Here is a 13,175-nt window from a genome sequence, read left to right as displayed (position 1 = left end):
AGCTGCATCACATATCCGATAGAGATTATGAATATAGCATGAGATCTGTAAAAGAGACAGCTGGATGCAGCGTGGATCTCAATAACACTGTAGTGCAAAAGATCTGAATCCTGTGGACTCAGTCAGCATTAAAAAAAATGCCAAGTCACCATGGTAACAAGGGATGCAACACGCTTTGTAAAAAGGGGTGATGGAGCCAGAAGGCTGTTCGCCACGAGCACCATCGCGTGATCTATTTCAGTTTATGCGGTGATTAAAATGTACACACACACACACACACACACGCGCGCGCACACAGAAAAACGTTGAACAAACCGGATATCCCATCAGATTTTTGTGCACCACTACCACAGTCAGAGCTTTTGGCCACTAGGTCACGTTGAAGCTCCTTCATATTACATAACTGCGTTGAATTACAGTGGTAGAATTAACCAGGCGCTGACGAAATCAAAATTCTCACACGAGTGGTATTTAAAGCTGTGAACAAAATTGCTGCTTAATATTTGGACCCCCCTCGATGGTTTTTTTTGGGGGGGGGGGGGGGGGGGGGGTTGCGCCAAACACGTCAACCACCAGCGATAGTCTACAAAGTTGCATAACAATTCAGTCACATTTCCCCCCCGTGCCTAACGACAATATTTAAAACTGCCCATTATTAAATCATGGCGGGATACATCTCACGGTAAACTATAACACCAGTCCACAAGAACGATATACATGTAGGGACATTGTTGTAATTTTTAATTCGTGTAAACAGGACAAATGCGATAACCCCCCCTAATGTGTCCACCCACATGATGACATCTGGGAAAACATCGAACATCGATTCTTTTTTTTGGGGGGGGGGGGGCAGGCAGGATGGATGGATGTGCGCCTACCTGTCCGCAGGTTGAAGGAGAGCCGGGCTTCAACGAGATATGGGGTATCGCTCTTGGAGCGGAGTCTCCTTCTCGGTCGGCGGTCTGTGCTGCTGTCTGGAGTGGTCGCCATCAATTTTGGACCAGTGTCCGGGGGATGACTGCCGGCCGACTTGGGCAGACGCAGAACCTCGGCCACTCACACTGAGAGGTGGCTATCGATGGGGAGGAGGGAGTTCACAGAGGGAGGGAGGGAGAGAGAGAGAGAGAGAGAGAGAGAGAGAGAGAGAGAGAGAGAGAGAGAGAGAGAGAGAGCGAGAGAGCGAGAGAGGGAGAGAGGGAGGCGTTGGTGGCATGGGAAAAAATATATATAATGATGGCAATTTATGGGGAAAAAAGGCAAAAATCGAGCTGAGTTTTCCAGTTAAAAATTGGCTTGACCATAATTAAGTAGGCTACAGTAATACAATAATAAAAGTAAGTAAAAAAAGACAACGAATGGCTTTCATGTGTCTACATGTACATGTAAACATATCATATAAAAATAGTGAGAACCACAGAAGGAGATATTTAAAAGGGCATATTTTAAGAGGGATCAGTACAGTTTCATGTGATGTGTGATTAGTTCAATCATCAGATCTTTATTGTCCCGCAAATGAAACACTATTTTTGCAGCAAGGCAACATGAAAACACGGATAGAAACACAGCAAGACTGATGGTGGAGCATGAAGTGCTACTCTGAACCATAATCAGGGGAATGAATGAATCATCCTGAATGAATCACACTTCCGGCAGTCTACCACTAGATGGCTCTCCTAAACTACACTTTTTTTTAACTTCAGTTGATGAGCATTTGTCACAGCGCGGTTTACGACAGTGTGGTGCGGTTTACGGCCTCGCATGATAAAATGCAGTGACAGAGGTAAAGCTAAACAAGCAAACTCGGCGTGACTTTCTGCTCCGTGAAGTGTGGATATCTTCTAGCGAGGTGAGTACGATAAAGTGACTAAGGAAAGCTCATTTACATGCAATTCACCGGTCCTGTTTTCCAGCCGACATTATCCGTAAACACAACTGTCTGCATGTGCAACTTAGTTCCTGTTTATGTGACAGAGAGCGCAACGAGATTTAATCACCAGCTAACGTCGCTACAAGCGACGCTATGTTGACGTAACGTTAGTTTTTTTTAAAGGACTACGCAACATGTAAGCTAAAGTTGACTTCATGCTATGGTTAACTTGGGAAAAAAGTGTTTTAAAGTCTGTTTAAAGATGGTCAACAAACAGCCATAACAAGGAGTGCAACTGTAACTAAAGGACGTGTGCAGAAGGTCTTTGTAGTCTTTTATACACTAGCCTGTGCAGCCCGTTAGACCTGTTGGGTCACATTTGGCTTCGGGCTCCAGCTCGTTTGAGGCGTGCCCAATTGTCTGTTATTATTGTAGTAGTATTAGGTATTAGGCCGTTTAAAACCAAACTCTTACTTTTAGCTCCAGTCTAGTCGTTTTCACATGTTATGTTAGCGTGTTAATAGACTTTTTTTTTTAAAACCAAGAGTGGAAAAGTATATGCTTGCAGTCTTTCCAACATTTAGAGGGAGACGGGAGTCATTCGGCGACATCTTTAATTTCCTCAGTTAATATCATGGCGACTCCTCGTGCGTTTTTTTAAAAAGGTGCACACACGCACACACACACACACACACACACACACACACACACACACACACACACACACACACACACACACACACACACACACACACACACACACACACACACACACACACACACTCTCGCTCTCTCTCTTGGACTTATCAGTGTCAAATGGTCTGGCCTCCTCGGGTTGTTGCAATTGCAGGTTACAAGACGAGAGTGTCACTGCTGTGATTGCACAGCCACATGACCTGCATCCCTGCAGCCATGTCTGGTATTTATTTTTCAGTGTGTGTACACAAAGTGGAACAGTTTGCACCGGCTCACTTCTATTGAATACCTTGCTTAATAATCATTAAATGTCCAAACGTGTGCTTTTTTCCCTGCACTTCCTTCATAGAGAAATAAACTAAACAAGACGACATGTGCTTTATGGCTGTAGACTGTATTACACCAACTGCAGACATTCCAGATTGCTTTTGCATCATTTTATACATGCAAAAGCATCCAAATGTAGCGTGACGTAATTTTCGGGTTCCCCGTTAGGATTTAAGGTTCTGCAGGTCTGAGCGATGCTTAGCTGCACAACGTGAGTTTGTAAATCATCTTCATATTCAGTGCTGAAAAGACCTGATTGCATGTAATATAAATAGAGAAAATCATCACCACACACTGTGAATCAACACAACTACTTGGTGAGGACAATATAATAATTTGTTTGTGTTTTTTGTGTTCTCTTTTCATGTCTTTCATGTGTTCCTCTGGTCCTCTGTACGAGTAGCGACAATGCTTCTCCAAAATCGAGCTGCCTTTGCGCTGGGCCTTCGCATGTGCTCCACTCGTGTGATGAAAGGCCCTTTGATGGACACAGCGAGACTCAACTCAGGTAACAGGAAAGCTGTGTGTATGATGCTGGCCTGCTGCTGTGTCAGGTCAATATCAGTCCTTCATCAAACAATAGATATCAGCCTGTCGGGTCATCCCTCCTGACTAAGAAAATCATTCAGCGAAATGTTGAAATGAAAGGTTGTTTTTTTTTCTAAATGTTTTGATAGATAGATAGTTACTTTATTGATCCCGCAAGGGGACACTTTTACGCTGTACTTTTCCAACAAGGTACAGAAACAATCGTAGCAAATAATGGAGGAAATGAGTGAAAAATCAATCAAGTAGTAACTTGATTGATTATATAATAATGATAAGTTACTATTAAACTCACTCAATGTTAGTGAACCACTGTGTAATGATTACAACTGTATATTTGCATAATTGATCAGTTGTTCCTGAATCCACTATTGCAAAGTTTGTGGCGGGGGACACCAAAAACACTACAATATATGACTCAAACATTGTAATACTTACTGATATATTGCCCCTTGGCATTAGTGGACATATTGTTTGGACTGTTAAAATTGCTGCTGCATATCAGGATGAGCTCAAATGGCTGGATTGGGTATGGGTGATCTGGTACCATTATTTTAATAAATAACAATTCAGTACTCTATATATATATATCCAGATGCTGAGAAAGCACTTCATCACATGTTGCCCTTCCTTGTAATTTCCCAGACATGTCTGAATTCCGCGAGGTGTTTTCCAAAGCCAAGCACATAGCAATCATCACAGGGGCCGGCGTGAGCGCAGAGAGCGGAGTGCCGACCTTCAGGGGAGAAAATGAGAAGTGGAGAAAGTGGCAATCTCAGGTAATTTCTTAAAAAGCAAAACGCACACAGTTGTGCGTGGGTGTATATTTTGTCTTTTTATTTAGGTCAAAGTTTTTTTAGTTTGGTCTGACATCCAGCTGTGGCTCATAGTTGTTGCTGCGGCGTGGGTGTATTTAATGTTTACATAATACATCTTCACAGCTCAGCGGATTTATCTCGGCAGCAACAGCCAGCAAAGAGAGAAACGGCGTTTGTTGCATAATCTGGTTTCTTGTCGTGGGCTGCAGCAAGATTTACCTCCAGGAGAGAATCCAAAATAGTCTTTCATACAAAAAGAAATGCTAATCTCCCTCCCTAATTGAGGTGTTTAAACTTAATCTGCGCTGCCTTTCACTAGCTGTCCAATTCTTGCCTGTGAATATGTTTTGTGGTCTTGAGTTGTGACCTAAAAACACGCCTGTGCTGATGCATCCTCAGGACCTGGCCACCCCAGAGGCCTTCTCTCGAACCCCGTCTCGGGTCTGGGAGTTCTACCATTACAGACGGGAGCTGGCTTTGAATAAGAAGCCCAGTGCCGCCCATCTGGCCATAGCGGAGTGCGAGGCCCGGCTGAGGAAGCAGGGGCGCTCCGTGGTCGTCATCACCCAGTGCACGGACGACCTCCACCGGCAGGCCGGCTCCAAGCACGTGCTCAAGATTCACGGTGCGGGAACTACAGACTCTCATGCACTCACACTGACATGATCGTAGTCATTTTGGAATCATTTCATTTGGGAAAGGTTTTATTACCCAGAATGCAAATTTTACAGGAAAGAAATCTAGCTTGTTAAAGATGGATTCCAGTAAAACCGACACCAAAGCGTTAAAACAGTTTTTCTTTGCTAAAATCTGGCTTCAATCGAGTTGTGTGAGAGTGAGGAAAACAAAACCATCATTGTCAATAAATTGTGTGGAGGGGGAGATGTTTTGTGTGACTCCGCCAGGCCTCGATGAAAAACAGCTGTGTTTTTTTTTTTTTTCCGCGTGTAACTGACTGCAGGCAGTCTGCTGGAGACGCGCTGCGTGAGCTGTGGACATGTGACCGTGAACAGGCGCAGCCCCATATGTGCCGCCCTGAAGGACAAAGGGTAAAAAGGCAGCACCTCTGGAGTGTAAACACACACACAAACACACACACACACACGCGCTGATCAACATGCAGGATGCGTAGCCTGATCTCTTCAGTTAAACCCCCAAAGTGTCGGGTAAAAAGTCATTTAACCAACCGTGTGTGTTCTCCTAATGTGCAGTGCACCTGACCCAGATGTTGCTGATGCCCAGATTCCTGTGGATAAACTGCCCAGGTAGGATTACTGTCGCCTCGTATTAATACCGCTGAGGTCAGATTTACTAAGCCCTTTGTACTGCTTTTCTGATGCATATACTACACATGGAGTTTGACTTTTTATTAAACGGCCTGAAAACGCAGTCGTCTTTGCATTCTGCATGGCTCCAGTGAAGTGTGTGTGTGTGTCTCTCCTCTAGTTCTACATGCATTTGAAGGAGGGTTGTGCAAATAGCAGGAGATTTGGATTGGCTTAGTTTTGTGTGTGCCAGTTTTATGTGGAAAACATTCTGTCCCGGTAAAGAGCAGGTGCAAGCACGTTAAAAAAAAAGAAAGAAAAGAAGGTTGTTGTGGGGAAAGAAAATCCTGAGTGAACCTGTCTCGCACAGAACTATCTCTGAGTGTTATAACGAAGGAACAGAATATCCACGTCTCGTACAGTCTGTGCTCATTAAACATTGACTTAAGGAGCCTGGGGGGGAAATATTCAGAGCAAAAAAAACTCCAAGATTAAAGTCGTAACTTTACGTAAAAAGCCTCACAAATTTGCAATATTATAGTCCTAAATTTATGAGAAAACCATTCCTGCGTTACCATGGTGACACACTGACGCTTTTAAGGGACCGTGCCCAACTGTCGGTGTGAAGAGGAAAACAACACAGAAAAGGCACATGACGTGAACCACAGATTATGGTGAATTATGTCCTTAGAGCTTAGCCTGCTGCTCCTGTGACCCGGCCCTGGATAAGTGGATAAGAATGGCTGGAGGGTCCGCTTCAATACAACATACATGTTGCACTCGGCCGGCTCACGTTACCGCTGTGTTTACCGGTACCGGTGCTATGCTGTGATGAAGTTTTTCTCGTAATTTACCACTTTTAATCTCGGAAATTCTGAGATTTTTCTCATTCTCTTAATTCTCATTATTAAAATTGTTTTACCTACAATTACCCTAATACATAAATCTCAGTATTCTACCAATTACACTCTGTAGATAAGAGCGATTAGGTGCCATTCCTCCTCTATGATTGTGAGATAATTGTGGTATTAACCACCGTCTCCACCTGCTCCGCTCTGAGCTTCTGCTGGACCTGCTGCTCCCTCCTGCTCTAAGCCCCCCCCCCCCCCCCCCCCCACACCACCACCACCACCTGCTGCAGTGGCCACACGAGCAGCGTCTGTCTTTGGACTTACGCTTCTGTGTTGCGGCCCATTGTGTTCTGTGATAAATGCGGAATGACACGATGAATTGTCTGAGGACCTGTTTGGTTCCGCTGTATCAAGGTGCGGCGAAAGCGACTGCCGCGGTCTGCTGAGGCCCAACGTGGTGTTTTTTGGAGAAACTCTGGACTCTCACATCCTGACCAAGGTGGAGAAAGAGATGGAGACCTGCGACCTCTGTCTGGTGGTGAGACTTGCTCAGTTTCACGTGCATGCACGTCCTACCCTTTTCTTGTGCAACCAATAAACCAATAAAAATTGCTCAGAATCTCTCAAGGGCTAGACCAGGAAATGAAGTGCTGTACCGTGGATTTAAAGCATTTCCCCCTGTCGTCAACCTATAGGTGGGCACGTCTTCAATCGTGTACCCAGCAGCCATGTTTGGCCCTCAGATTGCATCCAGGGGCATCCCAGTGGCGGAATTCAACACCAAAACAACACCAAAAACTGAGTACTTCATGTAAGTGTAAAAATGAAACCAGACCAGCGAGTTATGAAGCATGATCTGATAATATATTGATATTTACTGCCATCCACTGGCAGCGTAAGCAACAGCCAGCTGTTCACCGAAAATTCTGACTTCTTTGTGGTGTGTGTGTGTGTGTGTGTGTGTGTGTGTGTGTGTGTGTGTGTGTGTGTGTGTGTGTGTGTGTGTGTGTGTGTGTGTGTGTGTGTGTGTGTGTGTGTGTGTGTGTGTGTGTGTGTGTGTGTGTGTGTGTGTGTGTGTGTGTGTGTGTGTGTGGGGCGCTCAGGTACCATTTCCAGGGTCCGTGTGGAACCACGCTGCCTCCAGCTTTGGTGCGACACGAGTCCGAGGTTGTTTGACAGCCCGTTTTGTAAAGAGAGTGACTTCTTCTACAGACCAATGTAATCCAAATGTTTGCCTTAAAATCAGTTTGGCTGGTGATGCTTGGTAGATTTAAACGTAGAGCTTCTTTTAGACTTTGGATATGGATCTCTTTATACTTGAATATACTGTGTAGCTCAATAAACTGGAAATGGGATATTGTACGTTTTTACATGTTGGCTGCTTTGAGTCTGACGCAGTAGCTATGCAGCTTTAATGCAGAAAGGAATGCACTATGTATGTAGTTATTGGCATAGGATGGCCTTGTTATTCCACACACATCTTGTGTGTTAGATGCTGGTGAGGGAGCGTAATGCTTTGCTGTAGATCGTAACCTATTACTCCTGGTGTCCACGGGGATCTCTCTCTCTCGCTCTCTCGCTCTCTCGCTCTCTCTCTCCACTGAATGAACAGATGTACATAACATAATCTTGTGCCTTTCGAAACTGTTTACACAACCATGACCAAACGCTCGCTTTAAACCTCAGGTGCAAATCAACCGATGTTACAGAGATTTAGTTGAGTGTACAGAGTTTGCTTCTGATCAAGGACAGAGGGGGGGGGGTGCTGTCCCCTCAGTCCTAACCTGATTGAGCAATATTTCCATCTCATGCTGTCTGAATGTGTCTATTGTGACATTAATGTCTCGAGTTATTCATCACACATTTTTACATTAGTGTCTGTTTTCAAAAAAGTAGTTGGAAATTGTCTAAAAGTGAATGCAATCATATATTTGAGATAACATGATTATCTGGGTTTTTTTAACAACTCTTTTTTTGCCCATCAACATCATGCACAATTTAATATGATGAATACTGCCATTGCAAATATGCATAATGTAATTATTAAAACACTACTTGCACGTTTTGTTTTTGTGTCTTGTTATTGCGTGTACTGTACTGTGTGTGTGCCCCAAATGGACAGCAGATGCCAGCATGCAGCTTTCTATCCCAACCGCAGATTACACAGGATCCGCGTAACACCGCTCTGAAAGGGGGCACGGGGAAAAACAATATTGTATCCACATAGATTCTCCTCTTAGCATGCATGAGTGAGAGGAAACGCAGACTTAAGTGCCCCGAGGCCATCGGTGAACTCAGATTTGTAACGGCTGAGCCGAGCCGGGGAAACGGTATCGACTTCAATCATAATGCTGCTGAGAATGGAAACGGTTTGAAGAGAGGAGCAGAGTGTGACATCTGTTATCCCAGCAGATCTCTGAACATGGACCTACATACATTTTATCAGTTCATTTTTTGAGGTTTAAATATGTTATTTTAAATGATTGGCTGAATGAGAAAACACAGTTCATGGGTGTATTGCCGGCTGTGACCAGTTTAACTTTCATCCTTTGATTTATGAGAATACAGTAAGAAACGACCCACTGACTCACAAGGAAACAATTGGAGGCAAAGATGACATGCGTTGCAGAAAGGAAACCTCTTGCCTTCATCGTGCGACTCCATGTGGGGTCCCGGCCCCCCGGGGCTGGAACATCGTGGCCTAGTGCATCGTAGAAGGAAAAAAAAAAAAATCCTACTCCTAAAGGGGTTCATCTTCATTGACTGACTGCACTAACATGGTTAAGTCGCCCACTGGAAATGGGAGAGACAGGAGGGGCTAAGAGTCATTCAAATTAGCTGTGGCAGGCTGTGTTCATTAGACAGTGCCATGATAATGTACTGATACTGATGTACTCGTAAAGGAATTATCTCCAGAGAGCTAGGGAGTGTAACACACACACACACACACTCCATCTTTAGAAGCTAAGGAGAGTCACTCAGGGTTGGCTCATTTCATGCCTGCTGTAGTTTCAGCACTTATACAATGTTTGGTCCACACAGCATTGCAGCGCCTCAAAACACCACCGCAGCTCATCCGCACTGGTGAAACGGCACCATTACCTCTCAAGTTGTATTCCGCAACAATTAGCATCCAAATCAAATCCTTCCGCATCTGTCAACAAGGCATGTCCATCTGTTAGTGTACATCCTCATCATTGCCGTGATTAGATTCCCTCATTTCCTCTTCTATTACCGCTGCCTCCCCTTTCAAGGGAGAGGTAAGGCCAAGTCCCATTTGTCATCAGGAGAAAAAGGTACATGGAGAGGCACTTAAGAGAAATCTCAGCCGTCTGATACAGTCATTTCAGGAGCTGGTGTGAACGGGGCTGCCAGAGAGCTGACAACTCCTCTCCCAAGTCCTGCAGCTCATTCATGAATGCAGCGGGGGTGAAATAGTAGAAGTGGAGAGGTTTCTTCTCTGACCCCGAAGCCGTCGGGTTAATAGACTCATCATCATTGTTGGCAGCTCTACAAATATCCCTCTGTCTCTTTGAATGACGAGGTAGATCGAGCTGGAGATGGCATCTCACTGTGTGTAGGCATATATTGGTTTTAATATGAGTGTGTGTGTGTGTGTGTGTGTGTGTGTGAGTGAGATTGACTCTGTGGCTTATTTTAAGTGTTTCTAAAAAGCTGAGAGTGGTAGTTGATGTGTGGCAGGATGTATGTGTGTGTGTGTGTGTATGTGTGTGTGTGTGTGTGTGTGTGAGATTGACTCTGTGGCTTATTTTGTTTAAGTCTCTGTGTTTCTAAAAAGCTGAGACTGGTAGTTGATGTGTGGCAGGATGTATGTGTGTGTGTGTGTGTGTGTGTGTGTGTGTGATTTTTCTGTCTGTATGCAGACCGGCAGAAGTGTCAGGCCAAACCGGGTCAGGCTCGGTGAGAAGCCGCGGACATTACACAGACGCACGTACTACACGGGGCTTGTCACCGTCCATTAAGGCCAATTAGCCATGACATGGCTCATTCTGCTATTCCAGGACTACAGTATCAAACTGAGGAGGTTTTGCTGAAGTCCTACGTATGAACTACTAGACAAACATGTGAATCTAACGCCTGGAGAGAGACTCAAAGACATAGCCCACATTTTAAAGGATAGATAACACAAGCTGCAGGCATCAATAGCTGGTTTAAATCGTATTCAGTACGTAGATACAGTATTAATGGTACATGTGGCGGTCCACAGGTATCAATCTTAGGACCCCTATTCTTCTGTTTCGTTAGCGGGATCAAAATGTGTCTTTGGCATGGAAAACACACTTCAAAATGTCATTGCGTCGCGTCATGGAGTGCCTGGCGAGAGGACAAAAGGCTTACTCTACACTGGGGTAAGACTTAATTACCGTGCCGCACGTATGTAAGACGACGCAGCGAGGCGACTGTCTGTTCAAAACTACAGTGGTCGCTCCTGAAGGAGTAGCGTAAGATGCTGCAATGGCATCGGTTCCATCAGAACTGGAGAGCACACCATAATGAGTATCTCTTTCATTTGCTCTTTTTTTTTTTGTCTTTTCACGTCCAGATTGGATTGAATTTGTGTCGTTTGCTTTGGTTTTCTTTTTTCTTTTGTGAATATTTTTGACAAGCTGTACACAACAGAATACAACCAAACCTCAAATATATGTGAACGATGTGCTCGAATCAATTGATGAGCTTCCAAAATCAATTGCGTTTAAAATAAGCTGATAATATTTAAATGTGGCTGCGTGGTTTAGAGGAAAACAGAACTACAGAGGCTTAGGTATTTTCTATTTATAGCGACTGTCAATTCACAACACTGGAGATGAGCCAGGGGCTTGCCTCACGTGCACGCACACACACACACACACACACACACACACACACACACACACACACACACACACACACACACACACACACACACACACACACACACACACACACACACACACACACACACACACAGGGCTATAGCACCACATACTAATCTTCTCATGGTCTCCTCTTCTTAACCTTTCCCTGAACCTCTTTGTGTTTAGCAGACTTGGCTTCGACACCAAAGGTTTGCGGCTAATCGCTCCGTTGCCATGGGAACCACCGCGCGGCGATGGCACTTGTCACCCATGTCCTCAAGACCGACCTGTCCCCACCCTACGGCGCGCTTAGCGACGCTTTGACTTTGTTTGTGAGGAGCTTGATGTCCTCCACAATGAGATGAACAATAAGCAAGATGTGACAAAAAGGTGTCATATACACCCCCCCCCCCCCCCCCCCCCCCCACCACCACCACCACCACCACCACCACCACCACCACCCGACCTGAATTATGCTGATGCTGGTGCTTCTAGGTAGCCTGATTGGGAGGGAGCTGTTGTTTGGGAAAGGCTCAGGTGCGAGCTAATCTGCTCTAACTCTGCACTAATTAGGTTCAAGGCCAGCGGCCACTTTCTCCGGGTTATTGATCACCGGAGAAGTATTTGGCTCCTATGAGAACAGCAGCACACATGAGAGGAACGCTCTCCCCTCCCTGCCTGCTGAATCTTGTTTGTGTCTTTGAAATTCAATATCCAGTTCCCATTCAACAAGTGTTGATGATCCTCACCCTTTTACATCTCCAATCAGCCGCGCTCTGTTTTCGCTCGTTTCCCTTGATCAGTACTCTTTAGCTGACCTCATCTGACCCCCCCCCCCCCCCCACACACACACACTAGTCATTGTGTAGGTGTCCGTTAGCCAGCAGGACGGGCATCTCAAGCCGGGCCAGTTTTTCTATCGCTCATTACTGCCACCATCTCATTTCACTTCACTTGAGAGAGGCTTTGCTACGACATAAGCCATTCCCAAAGCTATTTCCACTCAAAAAGTAAATTGCTGAGGTTTGGGCTATAAAGTCTGCAACGCAAGCAATCAGATAGATCGAGGTTTTAAACAGCCCCCCCCCCCCCCAAGTTAGACAGACTTATTTGAAAGACAAAACAAAGATGGATGTTTAAAAAAACGATTACACTATGTATTTGCGCACGTACGCAGTTTTCCAGTTTAAGGAGGGATGATTACCAACAATTAGGGAGTTCTCACTTCTGGCTTAAGACAGAGACCTGTCTCTTTGTTTCTCTCTCTCTCTCTCTCTCTCTCTCTCTGTCTGAGTCTCTCACTGCACACTGAACACTTGGAGCGCCTTCATTTCAGTGGGGCACGTGACACTTTGGAGGAGGGAGGGGACCATCGGCACATGGACTGGACGCAGACAAGCAAACACACTCACACATCGCCTCTCCCAGATTACCTGAACTATTAGAAGCTTTAAGAGGATTTCACAATAGGGAGGGTGTTGCACTTGTATCGCATGCACCTGATGGGTATTGATCCACCCTAAGCTTGCACACAGACACATGCCAAACAGCCACGGTTGTTACTTCTTCTTTTTGTAAACAAGCCTCTGACCTTGCTTCTTCATTTTACGGTGTTTAGAGGTGCGCGAGCCTTCTCCTTTGAGTTCAAATCGAAGGTTCAATACTTTTGAAACATGGGTCTGTATCACAAGGATTAAATTGCTGGACAGAAAGCATTTAAACAGTAATCCACACCGTATAAAAGAGGAGTAAATACACTAAGAAAAATAAACTCCTGGGTCACTTTCTTTACACAATCTCATTTCCATCATAGTGGGCAGTTAAAATAAATGGGTCCATGAACAGTATACTCCATCTGGTGGGCTTATTAGCATTGCTGATGTGAGTGGAAGATTAGAGGGGCGGTGTTGTCTGTAAAGGAGGAGACGCTGATCGAGTCCCTCAGATGT

At 45.0% G+C, this 13,175-nt stretch overlaps 1 protein-coding gene across 1 annotated transcript; it reads left to right on the top strand.

Annotated features, from left to right (window-relative positions):
* The first annotated feature begins 1,727 nt into the window (after positions 1–1,727).
* LOC306705864 (NAD-dependent protein deacylase sirtuin-5, mitochondrial-like) lies at positions 1,728–8,430 on the top strand. The gene is made up of 9 exons (XM_079172726.1): positions 1,728–1,846; positions 3,294–3,398; positions 4,082–4,215; positions 4,654–4,879; positions 5,216–5,303; positions 5,466–5,519; positions 6,785–6,908; positions 7,066–7,181; positions 7,474–8,430. Exons 2-9 carry the CDS (start codon positions 3,299–3,301, stop codon positions 7,544–7,546), a joined length of 915 nt encoding a protein of 304 aa, XP_079028852.1. The 5' UTR covers positions 1,728–1,846; positions 3,294–3,298; the 3' UTR covers positions 7,547–8,430.
* Positions 8,431–13,175: the final 4,745 nt, after the last annotated feature.

The sequence above is a fragment of the Pholis gunnellus genome (genome assembly GCF_910591455.1).
Source record: "Pholis gunnellus genome assembly, chromosome: 14".
NCBI classification, from domain to species: Eukaryota; Metazoa; Chordata; class Actinopteri; order Perciformes; family Pholidae; genus Pholis; species Pholis gunnellus.
The sequence above is the reverse complement of the archived record's forward strand: the minus strand, read 5'-3'. Positions and strand labels throughout refer to the sequence as shown.